At 50.8% G+C, this 23,294-nt stretch overlaps 1 protein-coding gene across 10 annotated transcripts in view; it reads right to left on the bottom strand.

Annotated features, from left to right (window-relative positions):
* Positions 1-414: 414 nt before the first annotated feature.
* Positions 415-23,294, bottom strand: part of ATP7B (ATPase copper transporting beta) — an 87,057-nt gene continuing 64,177 nt past the window's right edge. For 7 of the 10 annotated variants that reach the window (XM_066234584.1, XM_066234583.1, XM_066234576.1 and 4 more), the window contains 12 exons: positions 15,928-16,055; positions 15,661-15,815; positions 15,326-15,460; positions 12,850-13,044; positions 10,917-11,099; positions 9,340-9,505; positions 7,983-8,126; positions 6,349-6,557; positions 4,489-4,692; positions 4,276-4,393; positions 2,168-2,270; positions 415-979 (listed from right to left, as the gene is read on the bottom strand). In XM_066234584.1, the coding sequence (XP_066090681.1) occupies positions 670-979; positions 2,168-2,270; positions 4,276-4,393; positions 4,489-4,692; positions 6,349-6,557; positions 7,983-8,126; positions 9,340-9,505; positions 10,917-11,099; positions 12,850-13,044; positions 15,326-15,460; positions 15,661-15,815; positions 15,928-16,055 (2,050 nt within the window). In that variant the 3' untranslated portion in view covers positions 415-669. The remainder of the gene's footprint in view (positions 980-2,167; positions 2,271-4,275; positions 4,394-4,488; positions 4,693-6,348; positions 6,558-7,982; positions 8,127-9,339; positions 9,506-10,916; positions 11,100-12,849; positions 13,045-15,325; positions 15,461-15,660; positions 15,816-15,927; positions 16,056-23,294) is intronic. The other 3 variants (XM_066234585.1, XM_066234579.1, XM_066234581.1) reach the window with 3 other exon arrangements.

The raw sequence follows: 23,294 nt of genomic DNA on the forward strand, positions 1-23,294 counted from the left end.
CCATGGGGCTGAGTGCTGACCTGCTCGGAGACGGGCCCTGGGTCGGCTCCGCGCCCACGGGGCTGAGTGCTGACCTGCTCGGAGACGGGCCCTGGGTCGGCTCCGTCCATGGGGCTGAGTGCTGACCTGCTCGGAGACGGGCCCTGGGTCGGCACTGCGCCCATGGGGCTGAGTGCTGACCTGCTCGGAGACGGGCCCTGGGTCGGCTCCGCCCATGGGGCTGAGTGCTGACCTGCTCGGAGACGGGCCCTGGGTCGGCTCCGCCCATGGGGCTGAGTGCTGACCTGCTCCGAGAGGGGCCCTGGGTCGGCTCCGGCCTGCAGCTTTCAGAGGCACTACTCTTCGTCCCTGTCATTCAGAAGCAGAGACCACTTGTCCCCTGTCACGAAGACAACGACTACTCGGAGGCCGGAGGAGCTGCACCGAGGGACCGAGGGGAGGCTCCAGCTAGACCTCTTGCAGAGAGAGGATCCAGGCGGCAGCCCGACCGCAGTCTTGCTCGGACATTTATTAGCAGAAATAAACAACTTTAAGGAAGTAAAAGAAGGCAGGGCTCAGGGGGTTAGGCGGAGGGTAAGGAACACACTGGCTCTGGGGGCTGTGCCCCTGTCAATAGTATTTATTGACCTCTTCCTGCTGTGTTCAGCACGTACGTATTTAGCATGGTCGTCAGAAAAACCTTTCAACTTCTGTCCTGGGAATGGACTTCTGTCCAAAGGGCCTCCGGCCTATTCCTAACTCGAGGTCCCCACAGTCCCCACTGCTGTCAGCTGAGGCGCTGTGCCGAGACAGCCTGTCGGACTTCAGGGAGGACAGAGACACTTGGCTGGTGTAGCTGACCTGGTCCCAGGGTGTGGCCCTGGGGGAGTCCCACCGCCGGTCGTGCATGCCGATGTGCACACTGACCTGGGACGCAGTCAGGGGCTTCATGTGGCCCTGGGCCTGGGCTTCGTACCTCTCCGCGTCAGGCTTCCTATAGCTGCAAAGCAAGAATCCGAGATTAGAACCATTCTGGACACAGGCTTCTGAGACATGATGAAGGCCTCTCATCCACATCCTTCAATAACATGCAGTATTAAACTCCTGCGGGTCAGGTAAACTTCGCACAACTTAGAAATTTCCTATCCGAATGCCTGGCACATAATAGGTTGTCATTAACTTTTGTTAAATAAAAGCATAAGTAAATAAACATCTATTTTTAAAAAGAGAAAATGTTAATACACAGGGATCCTATGTCTAATACAATCTTAGGCCTCAAAACAACATTTCAGTCAACAACGGACCACATATATGATAGAGCTCCCATAAGATTATAATGGAGCTGAAAAATCCCTGTCACCTACAGATGTCCTAGCCAGTGTCATGTCACATCACATTACTCACATGTTTATGGTGATGCTGGTATAAACAGACCCACTGTACTGACAGTTGTATAAAAGTATAGCACAAACGATTAGCACAGTACATAATACTTGATAATGATAATAAGCGACTATGTTCATGGCTTATGTATTTACCTACACTATACTTTTATTGTTAGAATGTGTCCTTTCCATGTAATAAAAAACGTTTGCTGGAAAACACTACGCCATCTTACACGGCAGCACCCCCACAGCTGTCCGCTGCATCTCTTGACTGCATCCTTTTCTCTTGTGCTTGAATTGTTCTTGTTTTGTTTCGTACGTAACATGCTGTACACAGGGTTGCAGCCTGGGAGCAACAGTTAATACCATAAAGCCTGATGTGCAATACGCTATACCATCTAGGTTTGTGTGAGCACATTCAGTGATGTTCACGAAAGAACAAAACTGTGACTCATTTCCCTGGTTAACCACATCCCTACAGCCGAGCAGCGCATGCCTGTATCTATACAAGCAGCCCTTGAGTAGAATAACTAGTAGAGGCCAGCACGTGATGACGGCTAAGTGATAGATTATTTGCTCATGGTGCTAATAAATCATAATAAAAACACACACTTGGCTCTACGCAAGACTGTCCCTTTGGTCTTGGCCTTGGTGAATGAATCAGGGATCTGAGCGTTGCTCACACCCACTGCTAGCCCAGGAGGCACAACAGCCAGCCCCAGTCTGTCTTGTGCATGTGGAGTGAAAGGGCCTAGTGAATACAGCCCTGCCTGGGCACGTGCTCCTGCCGTGTGGGCACTCACCACTTCAGCTGCAGCGACGAGAGAACCACAGACACGGAGGAGGCCGCCATGGCCGCTGAGCCCATCCACGGCTGCAGCACGATGCCGAAGGGCATGAAGACACCTGCCAAGGGGGGGACAAGACTCACTGTAGCCCAGAGGACAGAGCACAGACATGAAGGAGGCCGCCATGGCCGCTGAGCCCACCCACGGCTGCAGCACGATGCCGAAGGGCATGAAGACACCTGCCAAGGGGGGGACAAGACTCACTGCAGCTCAGAGGACGGAGCACAGAGACGGTCCTTCAGCCAGGCTCAGAAGGCCCTTCCGTGGCATGGTGCCCACATGTCCACAGCCTCCAAGGCAGGCTGTCTGGCAGCTGGGCAGTAGAGGGCACGGGCAAGGGGCCAAGGGTCTTCCGCCTGCCCCACCCCTGCTGGGCCATCACCATTTTGGGGAAGCCTCAGGAGAGCAGCAGGGAGGGGAGCCAGCTGTCCTGAGGCGCTGCAGCACTGTGTGAGCACTCATACCACACACTGCTTGTGACCACAGACCTGTCTGCATGGGTGGTCTTCCTGCAAGGCTCAAAACAACTCTTTAAAGCAGTGGTCCCCAACCCCTAGGCCGTGGACCAGTACCAGTCCATGGGCCATTTGGTACCGGTCCACAGAGAAAGAATAAATAACTTACATTATTTCCGTTTTATTTATATTTAAGTCTGAACGATGTTTTATTTTTTTATTTATTTTTATTTATTTTTATTTTTTTGGTATTTTTCTGAAGCTGGAAACGGGGAGAGACAGTCAGACAGACTCCCGCATGCGCCCAACCGGGATCCACCCGGCACGCCCACCAGGGGCTACGCTCTGCCCACCAGGGAGCGATGCTTTGCCCCTCCGGGGCGTCGCTCTGCTGCGACCAGAGCCACTCTAGCGCCTGGGGCAGAGGCCAAGGAGCCAACCCCAGCGCCCAGGCCATCTTTGCTCCAATGGAGCCTTGGCTGCGGGAGGGGAAGAGAGAGACAGAGAGGAAGGAGGGGGGGTGGGGGAGGAGAAGCAAATGGGCGCTTCTCCCATGTGCCCTGGCCGAGAATCGAACCCAGGTCCCCCGCATGCCAGGCCGACGCTCTACCGCTGAGCCAACCGGCCAGGGCCTGTTTTATTTTTTTAAAAATGACCAGATTCCCTCTGTTACATCCGTCTAAGACTCACTCTTGACGCTTGTCTCGGTCACGTGATACATTTATCCATCCCACCCTAAAGGCTGGTCTGTGAAAATATTTTCTGACATTAAACCGGTCTGTGGCCCAAAAAAGGTTGGAAACCACTGCTTTAAAGGGCAATGAGTGTCAGGACCCAGGAAAGAGCCAGAAGACTCAGTACCCATCCAGGGAAAGGTCTGTGGCAGAGGCACCACACGGGATGGGATCAGCACCCTGGCCAGCTCCAGGAGCAGAAGGTACACCTGACCCCACTCCTTACCACCTACTCCCCCGTCTTCCCCAACCCCCCACCCCTCAACCCCAGGCACAGGAGGCTGAGGGGGACAGGCTACTTACTCCTAACCCATTATGTGAGTCTGTCTCCTGTTAGCCCCTCAGACACAACGGGGGGCCTGAGTGGGAAAGTCATGCTTAAACATTTTAGTTCTCAGCTCACAGAGCAGCCTTTCCCTGCAGAAGTGTCTGAACCTTTCCCTATTGGGTAACACATATTCCACAGGAAAAAGAGGAGTTACAGAGCAGAAAAACCCCATCTCTTTCCATGGTCACTTTGTGAGACAGAGTAAACCTTGGGCAGGATTGTTAAGGTAAGTTTCTAAAACATCAATCACAGCGCCTAGCACCTAGCGTAACTATTAATAATGATTTTTCCAGAACATATGTATACTAAATGATTCGGAAAATAGGGCTACAGTAAATAAACAGTCCACCACAGCACAGCTTCACAGAGAGAGCCAGAGTGAATGATGGGTTGGGCTGTCTGCAGTTTCTCATTTACCTTTACAGATTTAGCAAGCAGAGACTATAATATACTCAACTCCTTTTAAAATGCTGGCCGTAAGTTTGGCAGGAACCAAGCAGGCAGAGAGCTGGGGTCAAAGGTAATGAAGCACAAGGGCCACCGCACCTGCTGCGATGGGGATCCCGAGCAGGTTATAAATCAGTGCCAGCACCAGGTTGAGCCGTATTCTCCAGACAGTCCTCTTGGAGAGGTGAATGGCAGCAACCACGTCGAGCAGGTCATTCTGTGGGAGAGGGCGCTGGGTGAGTCAGGAGCGGTGACGCACAGCCCTCACCACTCCCACCGCCGGGGTGGGGCAGAGGAGACATGGCGGCTCACTCTGATGAGAACAACATCAGCCGCCTCAATGGCGACATCAGTCCCCGTCCCGATGGCAATGCCGACATCAGCCTGGGCCAGAGCCGGGGAGTCGTTGATCCCGTCTCCCACCATGGCGACTTTCTTCCCTTCCTTCTGGAGCTCCCGGACCTTTGCCACCTTGTGAGAAGGCAGCACCTCTGCAAAGACCTTGTTGATGCCAACCTGAAAGGAAAGGAAGCAGCAGTCAGGAAGGAAACAGACACGTGACAACACCGGGTGTGGGCGAAGCACAGGAAGAGTGGCAGAAACCCAAAAGCCATCCTGCCCACCACACCTTGGCCTCTAGGCCCAGTAATGGCACCAGTTGCCAAGCCCTAGAGGTTCCAGGTCACATGCCAAATGTATGCCCTGACCCCACCCCAAGGCCAGGCAGTAGTAGGCTGGGGCCCTCAATGGTGTCCCGGCCTCCTAACCGTCTTTTCCGTATGCTGTCCCAGGATCTTTCCAAGAACAATAATCATTTGGTCATTTTACTCTCCTGCTCAAAGTTGTCTAGTGGAGTCCAGTGCCCTTAGGATGACATCTGAACTCCTTGGTCTGCCTCCCAAGAGCCCCCAAGAGCCTCGCCCACCTCCAGCTCCTGCCCCCCAGCTCCCTGCCTCTGGCCCAGCAGGCAGACGGCGAACCCTGCCCATCCAGTTCCCTGAGCCTCCCAAGAGCCCCCAAGAGTCTCACCCACCTCCAGCCCCTGCCCCCCAGCTCCCTGCCTCTGGCCCAGCAGGCAGACGGCGAACCCTGCCCATCCAGTTCCCTGAGCCTCCCAAGAGCCCCCAAGAGTCTCACCCACCTCCAGCCCCTGCCCCCCAGCTCCCTGCCTCTGGCCCAGCAGGCAGACGGCGAACCCTGCCCACCCAGTTCCCTGAGCCTCCCACTCGGGGCCACTGTGTGCCCCCAGGCGGCGCTCATGCTGCCTGTTCTGCCCGGGAAGGGACAGCATGTCTTCCCTCATCCTGGCTGGCCCTCTTCTCCATCAGACCGCCCCTGACTCAAGCACCCCCTCCCCAGGAGGCATCACCAGCCCCTGCCAGGCTGCGGGGTGAGTTGGCAGCTCCCACATGCCCTGGGCACTCTTCTGTTGAAGTACCAAGCTCTCAACTTAGAGTCAGTCACTGGCCCACCCTCCCTATAGGACGGGAGCCCCTTGAGAGCAGGTGGCCTCTTCACTCCTGTAGCCTGTCGTCACAGGGGCAGTGCTTAATCATTGCTTGCTGAGTGGATAAATTGTTTAATCAGAAAAGAGGGTAACTCAATAAGTCCATCATTAGCAAGAAATGCCCAGTAAAGAGAGGTCCTGCTGCTTCCCTTGTAAGGAGCAATTCGTTTTAAAAGCATACAACTTTACATACATTTTTAGGAGGAGGGGTTTATATGCTTTTCAGGAATTTGCACTGGAGCCAACCAGTGCAGTGGGCCAGGCAAGCATGCACAGTGCTGCCTCAAAGCCCAGACCCAGAACCCAGGGCTGCCGGGGAACCACCCGGAATCCATCACTCATCTGGTGCACACGAGGAGAAAGAGCTGAGCTAGCAAGATATTCCTTCAACAGAAAGACCACAAACGTGCTTATGTCAGCCCTCAAGCCAGGATATTTTCTTTTGTTCATTGGGAAGACTGGGAAACAGAGTATGAAGGAACCGCCTCTTTACGGCTGCAGCCAGTCCTGCATGAATCCCAGCCCCAGTCTTCAGGGTGTGACCTTGGCCGCAGGGTCCCTGTGGGAGGCTCCATGGCCATGGAAGGGGGTGGTGGGGAGGAAGCGCCCAGCAGGGGTTGGGGGTCACAGACACAAAGCTGAGCGCTGGACGGACCGCCACTTACTTTCTTCTCAAACTGCTTCCACAAACTCAGGATCCTCTGAGAGCGGGAAGAGGGCCCGGCCCGTACCTGGGTGGCAATGGCTCTGGCAGTCTTGCGGTTGTCTCCCGTGATCAGCACCACGTCCACACCCATGCTCTTCAGTGTGTGCACGGCCAGGGCGGCCTCCTGCTTGACGGCGTCTGCGATGGCGATCATCCCACAGAGCACGCCTGGGGGGACGCCGCAGTGAGTGTCAGCAGCGGGTGCTGAGGAGCAAGGCCCACTTTGGAAGGGGGGCAGGTTCCATGGTATCACGTTCCACGCAGAAACAAAGCACCCAATTATAGAATATGATATGGTTTGATTCCTTTATAAAAAATTTAGATACACTGACAGGTGCATACAGAAATCTGGAAGGTCTACCAGTGTCAGCAGTGGCTCTGGGACGGGTAGGATAAGGAGTGATTCCACTTTCTTCTACAGGTCTCAGAATCTTCCACACTTTCCACAAGGCACATCTATTACTTTGTAGAGCATCTGGCTCATAACTCAATACACATTAGCTATTAAAATATGCAAAAAACTTAACAAGTACAAGAAAGTGATGAATGTCCAAATAGCAAGAAAATCAATGTTTCCTTTTTTTCTCTTATGACAAAAAACACCTGTATAAAATTTATTGTTGTTATTATTATTATTATTATTATTATTTTTAGTGAATCTTTGAGATCCTGAAGCGGGAAGGCTTTTGAGGCCTGAGGTGTGACAGGAGCAGAGGGAGGGTGAGTGGTGGGTCAGGGAGCATGACTCCTTCGGCCGAGCCACTACAGGCCTGACGAGCTGAGAGTGGTGGGTCAGGGGCATGGCTCCTTCGGCCGAGCCACTACAGGCCTGACGAGCTGAGGAGTGGTGGGTCAGGGGCATGGCTCCTTCGGCCGAGCCACTACAGGCCTGACGAGCCGAGGAGTGGTGGGTCAGGGGGCATGGCTCCTTCGGCCGAGCCACTACAGGCCTGACCAGCTGAGGGGACTGTGGGTTTGCAAGGACTTGGGAGGCAGTCAGATGATGGGAGGAAAGAAAAAAGAGAACGGGAAAGAGGACACACATGGCTGGGTCATCCAAAATACAGCAACATAAATTACTTCCTATTCGCACATAGTTTTCCTTCTAGTAGCAGAAAATAACACGAACAAAGTAAGACTCTAATCTATTTGAAACGCAAAACCCGAGATAGAGCTGGGGCTAAGAGACAATTTTGAGAGGCTCTGAGGAAAGTCACAGGGATGTCACTGCGTAAGGCATGCTAGAGTTAAAGCTCGTGGGAAGTGAACTGTTTTGTCTGCGGTGCTGAGTGGGAGGCACAACTCGCAGCGGCCAGCGTGGCGAGGAGCAGGCAGCGAAGGCGAAGACGGAATTCCAGGAGCAGGGAGGCCGATGCCAGGCCAGAGCTGACCCTGGGCGAAGGTGAGAGGGCAGGACAGGCCCTGGGCTGAGAATGAAGTGAAAAAGAAGGCAGGGCAACCTTTCACACAGTAGAATGAAATTAAGAGAGAGGATGATTTATTGTTGTTTTAAAGAGTCAGAATCTATTTTTGCCTGACATCCCCAAGAAACGTCATTTGTGAGAGCAGAGAAAGACATGAGCAGAAAGGTACCATCAATGGCCACCAAGATGGCTGTCTGCCCTTCCATCTCATGGTCTGTCATGGCGTCGCTGACGTCGCTGGAAATGGTTAAGCCGTTGCGCCTCATCCACTCCCGGTTTCCAATCAGCACCGAGAAAGTCTGGAGGGCATCATCTGTTCAATAGAGTCTGTGGTTATTCCCAAATAGTGCAATTTCATGCTGGAAAGTTATTAAAAACAGCTGGAAAGTTATTAAAAACAGTAGAATGCTTTTAAAGAACAAAATACCTGTTTAACCATTCTGAGAAACTGTAACCTAGTATGCAGCTCTCGGAACACCAGCTATGGGACCAAGAGACAAAGTATAATTCGTGTGTAGACATGTAGGTATGAATTAAATCGGGTTGTAAAAATGTTGCAAACATGTCACACATTATGTGGTGTACTTTGCCTTCAGAGGGATCTGCCGCTAATGTTTCAGGTAGTCATTTTTCCAGCACCAAAGCACGTGGTGACAAGATTCACCACGCTTGGTATAGATGACCCAAGGTGAACCAGTACACAGTTCATCTGCTCCTACGAAATATTTTAAAGCTATACCTCCTAAATGGCCAGGTGAGTCCTTCACCTATTGCCTTCTATGTGTGCCAGTAACTTAGGCATCACGGCATGGACCAATCCCTGGACGCTAAATGGCAAGGTCACTGCGGGGCTTTAAGTTGCTAGAAGGTGGTAGATGGCTTCTACCAGCGGGCTTCTAGCCAGGAAGATGGCTTCTTCTAACAGTAGAGTCTCAATCGAAATTCAGTACTAACATACTTAAGAGAAAACACAGTTTGTTTTTTGGTTTTGGGAGCAGGGTGTTTCCACACTCTTATGCTGAGGGCCACCAAGCTATCCTTAGAATAAGAATGGCCACTACTCAAAAGCAGCTGTCACTCCAGTGTCCCTTCTTAGCATGAATGACCACATCCATTGGCTTTCCCGACCGTTGCCAGCTCTGTAAATATAAACGTTCCCATCAGAGTTTTTACCACATGGAGAGTGTCCTTTTTAGGAAGAACAAAGAATCCCCATCTGTCAACTCTGTAGCTCACGAGAAGCAAGGCTAACTCTGGATAAGAGGAGACTCTACAGATTTGCAGTATGCCGCTTTTGTCTACCATTGGCATGGAGATTCAGAGGTCTCAAAGGGCACAAGAGAAACTGTAGGCTTTCCTGGGGAGGAAGGTGTGCAGCACACCTGCTGTGAGCCACCTTTCCCCACGGCGGGGGAGCCAGGGGGCATGCCTGGCATGGTACTCTCTGTGGTTTGGCACGCTGCCACCTGACCCAGCTGGATGCAATTCCTGTCCAGTTGAGCAATAGAGACCAAGGCCAGGGATACCTGTTCCTGCGGGGACACTGCCAACCCCACTCGGATGAGCAGCCTGCTGGCTTGGGGGCACGCTGTGGGCCAGGATGCCATCCACGCTGCTGACCTTGCAGCCAATCCCGCAGCCAGGCACAGCCTGGAAGTCTGTGCAGTATCCCAAGGCCTCTGTGCCAAGTTCCTGTGTGCGGGAAGAGAACAGGGGGAGGAACCCGGGAACAGAGAGGGGGAGGTGAGAGAAGGCAGGGCAGAGTCCCCAGAGGGGCGAGGGCCAGGGAGAGAGCAGCCCCACCCAGGAATGAAGAGGAGAGGAGGGATGGGGAGTAGAATTGCAGGAGAAGGTGAGAAAACTGACCATGAACTCAGCAATTCCTTTCTCTTCGCTGACACAGACATTATAACCATTAAACTGAACAAAATTAGAGGGCCTAAACTCTCTCCCTAGGTGGATGTCTCACAGTACCAGACAGGCTGCAGTCCAGAAAGGAGAAAGGCAAAGCACATCAGACCCCTCAAATTAAGGGTGGGGGTGGTATAGAGGTGCCAGAGAGAGGGAAGATTTTCTTTTTATGTCCCAAGTAATTTCATTAAAATGATGGAATGGGCAAGTGGTAACAGAGCTGTTCTGCGGCTACCGAGAGAACGGCTCGTTGGCAGCCCTGGGGCGGGCGGTGGGCGGGAGGGAAAGTGAGGCTCGGCTCTCACTGGGGTTCACGACGCAGCACGCGGGGGGCTGAGGGTGAGCAGAACTCCTCCTGCCCCTCAGTAGGTGAGAGGGGAAGTGGTGGCTGTCTGACCCTACATGAAGGACAAACACACAAAATGAGATTCTGGAAGGTTCCCTGCCCAGGAAGAGTTGCCAACTTGTTTAAAGGTATCCGTGTCGCCTTCTGCATTTACTGATACTCGTTTTTGCTCACACCACTTAAACACGGGGGCGGGGGCAATGTTCTGGCACATTCTGCTCCTTCTATACTCAGATTGAAAATAGAGAAAATTAAATAGGACCTTTTATCCAGAAAGATCAAAGATGAATGCGTCCCTGTTAACTGTGCCAAGAACCCACCGGGTGCTCAGCTTCCTTCTCTCTGTTGGTTCCTTTCCATTTCAGTTCCCAACTGAGAGGAGACTTGGGGTCTCCCTCCTGACCTCAAGACTCTTATTAGTTTTTGTGTCCCTTTCCACTAAGCACTCATAAAGGACTGAATTTATGCACCATCTGTCTTCTCCGCCTGACCAGCCAGTAGCTCCCAGAGGGCCGAGTTCCCAGCGTACTAGCTGGTCCTGAGTACAAATGCTCAGTAAATGTTCCATAAATGACTATTAACATGGAGCTGTTCTGGGGATGATCTGGAAATGTGAAAAGGGACCAACCCTGCGAGCCACACCTCCACTGGCTCCAGGGTGCCTGCTAAGTGCTTTTCCAGATCCCACCAGCCCAGACCTTCTAGAAGGCAGTGAGCTCCAGAGCCAGCGGCAGCAGGGAGGAAAGCCTGTCAGCAGGAAGAATGCAGAGGCTGGGGCCTCGGCCTCAGCGCGGGAGAGGGCATGGGCGGAGGGGGGAGGGAGGAGCGATGCCCAGGTCTACGCACCTCTTTACAGTATTTGGTGACAGCCACGCCCAAGGGGTGCTCGCTGCTGGCTTCTGCAGTCCCCACCACAGCAAGAACCTTCCTGAGGGGCAGCGTGGCTGCATCCACGAGCAAGAGGACCTGCATGACCTTGGGGACCCCATGGGTGATGGTGCCAGTTTTGTCAAACATCACAGTCTTTATCTGCCAGAACAACCAACCACATCTCGGTTACCACAAATACAGGTGGAAGAGACTTTGACCCCCGCACCGTCTTAAGGCAGAACTTTATTCAAACTCCTTTAAGCAGACAACACTCTTTATTCTATGACATAACTGTCTGCAATCCATCCCAAGGTTCAACCACTCCCTTGCAAAAAACACTGTTTCCCTCTCTGCCCAGTCAACAAATTCCACTTTGTGGCTTAACCTTAGCCAGGCTGCGCCGGAAACTCGCTCTGATGTGACAGGAGACAGCATGCCACCATCCTACAGGAGCACCGGCAGACTTCTCCTGTCAGATCAGGAGCCAGGTTTCTGGGAGGTGGCCTGTCTCCCTACCTGCTGCCATCTGCTGAGCCACGCACGGTTTTCCCTGGCCTGCAAAGTGCAAAAGTCTACTGGGGATAAAGCTCTTGGACTCCAAGGTCACGGAAGGGAATGTTCTTTAGCCACAACAAGGAGCCACCGGAGCTAGCTTTCAGACCTGCCCCACTCGGCCAGTGGAAGCTCTGCACCAGTCTCCACGGGGGGCTCAGCCACTCAGCAGCAGCCACACTGGTACCTGTGATTACACAGCAGAGACCAATCCCTGGGCTCAGGCCATCCCAAGCCCCAGAGAAAGTCATCTGCTTGCTGTGTGCAGACTGTGTCCCACAAGCATGGTTCTTCCTTACTTAGCAAATCACAGACTCAGCTTTTTGTTTCTGCTGCTGAGTGTTGGCTTCTTCAACACTATCAACTGGCCTGATACCAACAAGTCCTGCCTCCTTTTAGTCCACGCTTCATTCTGTAGCTGATCTTCCCAACAAGTGATCAGTCACATCACACGCGTGCTTTGAACCCCTCCATGGCCCCGTGCCGTTCTTTGGATTAAGTTCTGAATCCGTTAATAAACCGCCAAGGCCTTCCAAGGCCCCTCTCTCCCCCCCCCCCCCTTCCCTCAGCAGCCTGCTCTCCTATCAGTTGCTCTCCCCGCAGTGATTTTCTTTCAGTTCCTCATTCATCATTCAGCAAACACCTGTTATGTGTGCGGAATGTGCCAGGCACTGGGCAAGGTGCTGGGGACATGACGGTAGGAGCGCATCTGGGGGGCAGCGGTCCTGCCGTCCCTCCTCTCCCCTCAGCCCCGCCCTTTCCACGTGCTGCTCCCACTGCCACAACACTCTTCCCAACCTTCACTGTCTGCCTAACTCACTCAACCGCTGGGGCCCTGATTAACCTCTGTGTTTCCTTCCCCGGCCACCTGTACCACCCTCGTGCCCAGCCCAGCGCACACAGTCTAGGGCAGGCCCTGTTAAATTGACCTCAGGGCATCTTCCCTGCCTTCACCCCTGTCCTTCCCCATCCTTCACAGCCAAGGGCAGGGCCGGGGCCACGCACAGGACCACACACAGGACCACATGGCACATGCTCAGTAAATACCGAATAAACCAATGGAAGGTTAAGGAAGCACCCAAGGCTGTTGATTAGATTAAACCAACTAATATTTATGAAGTTTAATTCTGTACTGTCAGCTGCTGCTATCAATTCTCCAGTCCCAGCTTCCTGTTTTACATAATTAACAGTGCTATCCTTGGGCCTCTTCCAGCTTTCTCTCTTAATGCAAAATTTAAACAAGATACTGTTTTCACTAGATTCACTAAGTTAAAAAAAAATCACGTAGAAAACAGCTATAAAATCACCCCAGCCAAGAACCCCAAGGATGGCTGGGAGCACTGCAGCGCTGGCCGACCTTGTGGGCCGTCTCCAGGGGCTTGCCTCCCTTGATGAGGATGCCATTCTGGGCAGCCACACCAGTGCCCACCATGACCGCCGTGGGCGTCGCCAAGCCCAGGGAGCAGGGGCAGGCAATGCACAATACTGTGATGGACGTCTGGAATGCAAACCGGATGATCACCTCTGCCTGGGAGATGTGCTTGTTGGGGGTCTGAAAAGAGAAAAGAGAGGCAGGTGGAGAGGGAACTGAGACATTACTCACAATCTTGATCACAGCTGTCTTCTTTGTAAACCCAAAGCACACAAAATACGGGTCCCTTTACAGGTATGGTGGCACCTACTGGCATTATTATTATTTGCGTTCTGACATCTTGAGTTGTCCTGGTTTATTTTTTTTAAATGACTGATGTCTCTAGAGTATAATCAGGAGATACTATATTCCCTTGATTGCAATAAAAATCATGTTTTCTAAATCGTGGATATAGACCACAATCTCGTTAGCTTCCGCCTACCCATTATTCTTTGATTCTGAAAGGCAGGGTTCTAAAATAAGATACATTATTAAAGGGTCATTTAATTTTCATAGGAATAGGTGGATTTGGGTAAGGGGACATGTTGCAATTCTTAGAGGTTAAGATATTTTTTAAAAAACGAAACAAAACAGTAACTCTTATCAAAATAACACCTGGCATTCTGAAGAGACTGGGTGACATCTAGAAGTGGACATGAACCTGTCCCCGCAATGACTCTATGCAGCAGAGCAGTAACAGAATCTTAAAGGAACATGCAGTACCTCATTGCCAGCATCCTCCCTGATAGTGCAGATAAAACAGAAGAAGCCACAGTGAGACGGAAAGGCAGGGAGCAGCAGGAACCCACACATTCCAGCTCGTTTAGGACTGCGTTTCCCCCAGCCACATGCCAAGGAGCTGAGCTCCCACAGAAGCAGAAATTTTAGGCAAGCAGGCGCCATAGTAGCCAGTGGCAAATTCCAGGAATATAGTCACAGGTCACTCTTAAAAGCACTGAGGAGTCAGATGTCAGAAAATGTATAACTTAAGACATTTTTCATTTTATGATACAAAATTTGAGGGAGAAAAATGACATATTAGTGAATGACATGCACTCCAAGAATATGGCATGCCTTTTAATTCCGGATAAAACATTTTGCTTTTTTTTTTTTTTTTTTTTTTGTGGCAGAGACAGAGAGTCAGAGAGAGGGACAGACAGGAAGGGAGAGAGATGAGAAACATCAATTCTTCATTGCGGTTCCTTAGTTGTTCATTGATTGATTTCTCATATGTGCCTTGACTGGGGGGCTACAGCAGACCAAGTGACCCCTTGCTCGAGCCAGCGACCTTGGGCTCAAGCTGACAAGCCTTGCTCAAACCTGATGAGCCTGCGCTCAAGCTGGCGACCTCAGGGTCTCGAACCCAGGTCCTCTGCGTCCCAGTCCGATGCTCTATCCACTGAGCCACCGCCTGGTCAGGCTGGATAAAACGTTTTTAAAAATACGTTATCTGTTCCATAGTTGCAGCTTCTTACTCCATGCCTCTAAGGTAAAATACACATTACACTGGGCAAAGTATGAGATATTTTTTTAAATGAGATAAAACATTGTTCTACTCACTACTACTTTAATGCAGGCCATTAGTCTTTTGTGTCTATCAAGTTTTCTCAGCGTCAGCATTATTGGTATTTGGAGCCAGATAATTCCTGTTGTGGGGTCCCGTGCATTGTGGAATGTTAGCGGCACCCCTGGTCTCTTTCCCATGAAGAAGTAGCATCCCCTCCTCAGTCATGACAACCAAAAATGTCCCCAGACATGGCCAGATGTCCTCAGGGCGACAAAACCACCCCCAATTGTGAATCAGTGATATAGTTCTGATTTCTAAAGCAGAAAATTTTTTTTGTATTTTCCACCTTTTTAAAAGTTTGATAAAACTACGTATCTTAAGATAGTATTCTTCATCTACTTTTAAACTCAAAAATATATATTCCATTGCCTCATCTATATAATGTTTAATAAATATTTACTAAAAAGCTATTAGCATTGCTTGGGAAGCTGCAAAGTCAAAGATGGTATTCATGAACATAGATAGCAAAAAAAATATGTATTTTTCTTAGAATTTGTTAAATAATATTTTCATGCCATCAAAACCTGGAGTGAGCTCTCTTCTACGGTGTGTGCCTCAGAACTCCCAAAGTGGATGACAATACTGTACCATGTAAATGCTTTAAGCACTGCAATTGAGAGCCAACTGCAAAATTATCTAACTGGGAAGCAAAGGCCATCTTTAATGAAAACCTGCAGAAGTGAAGTGGCTGATGGCCGTACCCTGGCTAAGATTTTACTGCCAATAAGTAAAGCAAGCAAACAAAATGTAATGAGTAATTAAAACTCAATGAGTCTAAGACATGAGAGAACAGGATTGATTAATGGCAATAAACGATCTAAAACACAACCATACAGCCCACATCATTCAACTTACTGGAAAGTATTTCTGAACAACACCAAAATCGATAAAACCGATTATAATCCATACCACCAACGTCAAAGTTGAAATGATGATGATGAATGGGACAAAATATCCACTGAACCGGTCAGCCAGCTGCTGAATAGGTGCCTATGAAAAGAAAACACCAAGACCACGGGAAATTACAATCTACCAAGAAATCCAGCACCACAGAATGGAAGAGGCCTGGGATTCTCAGCTCCCTCAGTAACTCCGAACTCAATAATATCTGCCTGATTTTATGGAACTCTTGGAATGATTTCTAAAATAAGAAAGCAGAAGTAATATTATTTAAAAATTTTTTTCATTACCTTTGACATCTGAGCCTCTTCCACCAATTTCACAATCTGAGCCAAAGTGGTGTCTTTGCCCACATGGGTGGCATGGACAAGCACAGAGCCATGTGCATTTATAGACCCAGCAATCACGGTGCTTCCGGGTTTCTTAGTGACTGGCATGGCTTCTCCTGCAGGCGGAGCAGAGAGACCTCCTGTCATGCACCTAGCCCCATTCAGCATTCACGGGACCTGGCCACTGTGCTGAGGCCCACCCAAAGGAACCAAAACAAGTTACCCAACCTGTGATGAGGGACTCGTCAGCCATGGTATTGCCTTCTAGGACATTCCCATCCACTGGGAATTTTCCCCCGGGAACAACCTTGATGACGTCACCCCGCTGCACCAGCTCCATGGGTACTTGCTCCTCTCTGCAATGAACACCACTCAAGTTACACACTCACTAGCCTGACCTGTGGTGGCACAATGGATAAAGCATCAACCTGGAATGCCGAGGTCGCCAGTTTGAAACCCTCGGCTTGCCTGGTCAAGGCACATATGGGAGTTGATGCTTCCTGCTCTTCCCTCTTCTCTCTCTCTGTTCCCCTCTCTCATCTCTAAAATGAACAAATAAAGTCTTAAAAATATATTTTTTTAAAAGTTACACACTCACTGGAGCTTGCTCTCGCGGTGTCACCAGGTCCAGTTCTGTGAGGACTGCTAGACTGGGTACACAGTGTTCCTTTCACCTGTCAGTTACAGACTGAGTCAACATTTACTGTGCCACCGCAAAGCGCCAGGCACTGCACTGGTGCTGGGAAGACCAGGACCCTCATGAAGACAAATTCTGCAGATGAAACAGACAACCAACAAGAGCTCCAGGTAATGAGTGCTGTGATGAAGGTGTAGACTGGCAGGCTTCTTTAGGTGTGAGGGGTGGGGGCAGAGAGAAACAGGGGAAGGCCTCGCTTGGACAGTGGCATTAGCACTGAGACCTGGATGACAAGAGGACCCAAAGTAAGGGGTGGGAGGGAGAACATTCAGGGGGAAAATTACAGCTAACGCAAAGGCCCTGAGGTGGGCAGGGCCAGTGCCTTCAGAAACAGGAGGGCGGCACACTGTGGGAGGGAAGTGAGGCAGGCGGACTGCAGACCATGTAGGATCTTGCAGAGCAAAGCTTAATGCTTTGAATGTAAGGTTTTCAGTGGGAAAGTGATGTAATCTGATTCACATTGTCAAGCCATTCCTTTGGCTGATGTATGAGAGTAGGAACAATAACAGAAGCTGAGAGAAGACTAAGGCCGTTGCAGCCACCCAAGCAAAAGACACCAACGGCATGGGCTAGAAATGAAGAAATACCAAGGATGTTTAGGGCCTGCATCAGTAAGATGGGCAGGTGCACTAAATGCACATGGAGAGAATCAAAGAGGAGCTCTAAATTTCCAGCGTGAACCACTGGGTGGGCAAGAAAGCACTTACTGAATGGAGAAGCAGCTGAAGGAGGGAGAAGGAAAAGGAGAGGAGATGAAATGAAGACCTTTATTGTAACCTGTGGGGTCTGGGATGCCTATCTGACTTCACGTTAGGTAGGAGGTTGAAAATATGATTGGCACTGACAGAAAAGGTCAGAGCTTGAGGTACAATCTGAGCTGACAATATAGAAATGCATTTAAAACCATGAACTGATATGCGCTCACCCAGAAGAGTAACAGGGACAGAGGAGGAGCCTAGGACTAGGCCCAGGACATACCAGTATCTGGAGGTTGAGCAGAAGCGGCAGGGCCAGCAAGGGAGATGCAAGGGGCCAGCCAGTGACAGGAAGGGAGAGGAGGGAGAGGACCCGACAGAGGAGCCGCCCAGCCGTCCTATCAATACTGCAGGTGTAGTTGTACAGACACAAACGTGAAAAATTCATCATGCACCATGCTTAGAATTTGTATGCTTCAGTGAATGTAAGTTATGCATTAATGAAAAAGGAAAAAAAATTTAAGGGACATTAACACTAAAACTGCTGGTGAGAGGATGAAGTGAGGACTAATGGTTGTGATTACTCGATGTCTTTGGCAAAGACTAGTGCAGAAACTGGTGGAGGCAGAAGCCCAATGCAAGTGAGCTGAAGACAAGAGTGTGAAGGAACAAAGCAGCTGAAGACAGCTTCCAGAGGAGTTTTGCTGTCAAAGGGGAGAGAAAAATAGCAGAAGAGGGAATGAATTAAGATAGGAAATCATGAATTGCACACATGTGTGAACTGTATGCTGGTAGGAGTGGTCTGAGAGGGAGAAATAGAGAGAGAGCACGAGGAGGACTGGCAGGAACAGGGTGAGAAGGCGAGGGAGGCCATCAGGGAACCGCGGTGGCTGTGGCAGCATCTCTCCAGAGGCATTCCACGGGCCAGGTATACTTGCTCATACAGATGACACTGGCTTGTGAGCCACGGTGGGCAAGTCAGAAAGGCAGGTGTGCACCACAAGCAGAACTCTGCGGCTATTTTACATTTCCCCTTCCTTCTACAAAGACTGCACTTAAACTACCAGAGAGAAATGTATAAAAAGCCACTTTATTTATGTGAGAAAGAAAAATAGACATTTACTGAATGTAGGTATGGTACTAGGTTTTTATGTGTCTTATCTCATTAAATCTCTGAGCAGCATATGAGGTATGTTGGAATTTTTTGCTTTTTTGGACAAAAACCTGACAAAGGCACAAAATTAAACACACATGCCATTTCTTGAAATGTTGCTGTGTACAAATGTAAACTTAGGAACCAGGTTGCACAGACAGATGTTGCAGATTTACATCACTATTTTCTTCTTAAATAAACTTAAGAACGTCTTCTGTAGTGAGGACTCCGTGCTGTCTGACTCCGCAGGTCCAGCTCCACCCACTGCCTGCTGCTCCTGCAAGGCTGAGGGCACCCTGCTCCGTCGGGGCCGCTGCGGCAGGTGCTAGCACATGAAGCCTACCTGAGACTAAGGGCACATGTGTCACTGTGTGAGCCAGGTTCTGGGGACGCAGCAGAGAGCGGGCAGGCGTGGTCCTGACCTTGGGAGCTCAGAGTCCTTGTCACGGAGCAGCAGTATGATCTGGGTCAAATCAAAGCCATAGAGTACTCCCTTCCACATGACGATTTTGTTCCTAGGTAACTAAGGTGACAGGTGTCCCAAGTGCTAGCACAGTGCCTGACATTAACTAAGTGGCCAGTGACTGTTGGCAGCTTTTATTACCACCGAATGGACATGGTCACTGTCGACCAGGCTCTGTGTAGCAGTCACTGTGTTCGGGCTGGTAATGAACAGGACAGAGAGCCTTCCTCTCCTCTCAGGTGTGCAGCCTAGCCGCTGGAAGCAGACTCGTACAGGCAAGTTCAATAAAGACCGCAAGGGAGTAAAGGGAGTTTTGAAAAGAAGACCTTTCGAGGAAAAGTGGGCAGCACAATGAAGTCTTGAGCGCTGGGAACAGAGGTGCCAATCTGGCAGCTGGGCAGGGGCCAGCAAGAGGAGAGGAAGGCCTCTGCAAGGAGGGAATGCTCTCTGCTCTCTTCTGAAGGCTTGTGATGATTGGTGGAGACAACCAGGCTCCGCGCCGCCCTGCCGAGCGACCCGGGGGAGCTCACACCCCACAGCCGGGGCGACCCGGGGGAACTCACGCCCCACGGCCGGGGCGCCCCGGGGGAGCTCACGCCCCACGGCCGGGGCGCCCCGGGGGAGCTCACGCCCCACAGCCGGGGTGAACCAGGGGAGCTCACGCCCCACGGCCGGGGCGGCCCGGGGGAGCTCACACCCCACAGCCGGGGTGAACCAGGGGAGCTCACACCCCATAGCCGGGTGAACCGGGCGAGCTCACACCCCACAGCCGTCTCCACTTGGCAACAGGAGGCTGTCAGGAGACGGAGCAGCTGCTCATTCAGAAAAGAGGACTGTGGGGGCAGAACCTTTCCTTCCCCACAGCATAACGGCCAGGCTTATACAGTGATACTTGCCCACATGTCCACATGGGTGCCTTTCTGTTAGTAATGCTAATCTTGGCTTAATCCAACTTTGAATTTCTCCTTTGATCTAAATTAACCAATCTTTCTAACGCTAAAAAGCTTAACTTGAAGTGAACAGCCTTTTATGGGGGTGAAGGTGGCTCCCTCTAGTGAATTCCCAGGGGCATTTCTCCTTCGGACACTAAGCCCTCCAACAGGCAGAGCTGTGAGCAGACACACTGTGCCTGCTCACAGCTGTTAAAACTGTTAAAAAATTAACAGTTTTTACCCCAGTGTTTCTTCAGCCTCAAGAGTTTCTGTCAGCAGTCTGTTGACCTCATCCATCTCCTTCCTCATCTAACACAGGTTATAAAGAGACAGAAAAAACATCTAGAACAGCCACTGGCCTACATAAAATTTGTAATTTTGTTTTCCCAATAGTAAGAAACAAAAGACTTCAATGTGGGAGACGGGACCAGGCTGTGCAGGTCTTTTGACATCAAGCATATGGACACGTGTAATTTATTTAACATTTGACAGTGTTTCATCCATTCAACTAGTCAGTATCTGAGCACCCACCACATGTATGTCCAAGAGCACTGAGTGACCACCAAGCCAGGCCTGGGACAAGGGAGGCTGCTGGGAGACACGACATCTGAACCAGGACCTGAAGGACAAGGGGCCAGGTGAAGGGAAGAGAGAAAGGGTTCAGGGGCAGGGGTGACGTGGGCAGTGCGCAGAGGCCTGGAGGCAGGAGAGGCCTCATGCTGGGGCCTGCCGTTGGCGGTGGCTGGAACGAGGAGGAAGGGCAGGACAAGGGGCACACTGGCTGCTGAGGCTCACACGTGTGGTAAGGAATGCGTAAGTCCTACAGCGAACCACCGCGGATTTTCAGCTACAGCGTCATGCAATCACTGGGAAGTATCAGGAAGGAGGCGCTGGAGGCAGGAGGGCAACAGGAGGGTATCATAGTGCTTCAGATGAGGGCAGGTGGCAGCCTGAACAGTGAGGAGTGGCTGCAGCTCGAGGCCACCACCAGGGGCTGTGAGCCAGAAGAGGCCGGAGGCTGGACGTGAGCCTGAGGGAGGAGTCACAGAGACGCCCGGCCTCACCTCAGGGGCTGGGTGCAGTGTGGCCACTCAGAGACAGACAGGCACACGGGGAAGAGGAAGCACCTGGGAGGGGCCCGGGGCGAAGATCAGACAGGTTGACTTTGAGTCTTAACATACACCCAAGTGACAGATTCAACAGGCAGGTGAACAGGACAGCTGAGGCAGGTCTGAGAACGGAGACATGGGGAAAAAGAGGTACCCTAGCAACAGTCTCACACACCTAGACAACAGACAACAGGGCCAACACTGAACGCCCAGGATTCACGGTTATTTAAGGAATGAGAGTGAAGAGAGCCCATGAAGGAGACACAGGCAGCAGCTTAAGAAATGGTTACATGCCAGAGTGACCTCCATGCAGATGTTCCTGTCACCTAAGACTTGGGAGGGAGAGAAAGAGGAAGGAGGGCCTTGCAGACAGGAGCCAGCTGAGGCGGGAAGTTCTAGTGGCCTTCAAGAGCTTCCTCCCGAAGGCGCTGCAGCCCTGTCTTTACCAGCACAGGCCCCACGCAGGAAGGCCCGGCACCAGCATGCCTCATGACCCCAAGAGAGCAAGGGGTGACCATGGACCCATCTCCTCCCAGTAATCCCAAGCACCCTGTCAGGAAAGTGGGGTAGGAAGCACTCCTCTCTGACAGAGAGGAATTGTGCAAAATAGGTATTAGTTGATGTGCTCCAAGCACACAGCTCATCTATGGCAAAGCCAGAATGGTCTTTGGATTCCTACCTTAAAGTGGTACCACTGCCTGACTGGTGGTGGCAAAGTGGATGGAGTGTCAACCCAGGATGCTAAGGGACCTGGTTCTAAACCCCAAAGTCAATGGCTAGAGTGCATGCTCCTCGGCTTGAGTACAGGTCACTAGCTTGAGTGAGGGGTCATCGACATGACCCCATGGTCACTGGCTTGAGCCCATAGGTTGCTGGCTTGAAACCCAAGGTCGCTGGCTTGAGCAAGGGGTCACTGGCTCGGCTGGAACACCTGATTAAGGCACATATGAGAAGCAATCAGTGAACTAAAGTGAAACAACTACAATGCTTCTCATCTCTCTATCTCTCCCTTCCTGTCAAATAAATAAATAAATAAGGTACCACCACGATGGTAGCTGTTGTGCCCATGTGTCTGCAGCCAAAAACTAATCACCACCTTTGGAAAAGAACTGAGTTATGACAGGTGTATAGCCCCACAGTCCTTCAGCATTTCAACTACTTTCCGCCTTCTGGCAAAGGTACACGTCTCCTGCATTCAAATCAGTGGAGCTGTCCCCACAATGGTAGTTCACGCCTTCAGAAGCACTTCCAAATGAAACAGACAGTAAGTGCAGTTGCCAATGCCTTTATTTCCCATCTGAATGATTTCACTTTTCAGAAACCCTCATTGATACTTTATATATATATATTTTAAAAATGTAGCCAAGAGGTCTTACTAGTGCAGAAGCAACCAAGGGCACACGGGAGCCCAGAGTGCTAGCTGCTGCCTGACAGGGCCCTCCCGTCGGAGACAGCTGGGCGGTGGCAGAGAGGGGGGCTCCATGTCTCAAGCCCCAGCTCTGCCACTCACCTGCTGTGGACTCTGGGCAAGTTACTTCACGTCCCCAACAAAATGGGGATCATGACAGCACTTGCCTCACAGGGTGTATCAGGGTTAAATCAGATAATTTGTGCAAAGTGCTAAGCAGTGTACCTGGTACACAGTAAGTTCTCAAATCTCAGCTATCATCACCATAATTCTGATTAGTATTTAAAAGCCAGCATCCAGGCAAAACCCAGGCTGCAGTCAGCCAGTGCCTCCCTAACTTATTTATTCACATCTCACTCACTGGTGCATGTGCTCAATGCAGACGCACAGAGAGCCCCACTGGGAGGCCACGGCCCGCGGCAGCCTCAGAGGAGGCAGTGTGATGCATGGGCAATGGCACAGTGGGAGCGGGGCACAGGGTGTTTAAACAACAGAGTCCGGAGTATATGTCATACTGGATGGTAAGAATCTGCAAAGACAGAGACACTGAAGATCAACGAGAATTCGGCAGAGGAGGACTCCTGGACAGAGGCTCAGGGGAGAGAGCCTCCTCCATAGGGGCAGGCGGGAGGGTGCAGTGGAGGCTGAATGGCAGGAAACTGATGGGTCTCAGGAGTCAGGAATGGGATTACAGGTTAACGGGAAAGTGGTGGGTTTCAGGAATGTAACGAAGGCCTATAAATAACCACTGCCTAGAATATAAAAATGAAGTTGACCAGGGAAATTCAGAAGCAAATTTGTGAAAATGTCTCTACTATTAAATACACTTTAAGAGTCAGTATAGGCCTGACCTGTGGTGGCACAGTGGATAAAGCGTCAACCTGGAAACGCTGAGGTTGCCGGTTCAAAACCCTGGGCTTGCCTGGTCAAGGCACATATGGGAGTTGATGCTTCCTGCTCCTCCCCCCTTCTCTCTTTCTCCCCTCTCTATAATGAATAAATAAAATCTAAAAAAAAAAAAATTAAAAAAAAAAAAAAAAAAAGAGTCAGTATATACAAGAATAAAGAGTATGAATTCTAAAACCACAACCTGGGTTATATCCCAATTCAGCTCCTTAATGTTGTGTGACCCTGGGCC

Source organism: Saccopteryx bilineata, chromosome 6, assembly GCF_036850765.1.
Source record: "Saccopteryx bilineata isolate mSacBil1 chromosome 6, mSacBil1_pri_phased_curated, whole genome shotgun sequence".
NCBI classification, from domain to species: Eukaryota; Metazoa; Chordata; class Mammalia; order Chiroptera; family Emballonuridae; genus Saccopteryx; species Saccopteryx bilineata.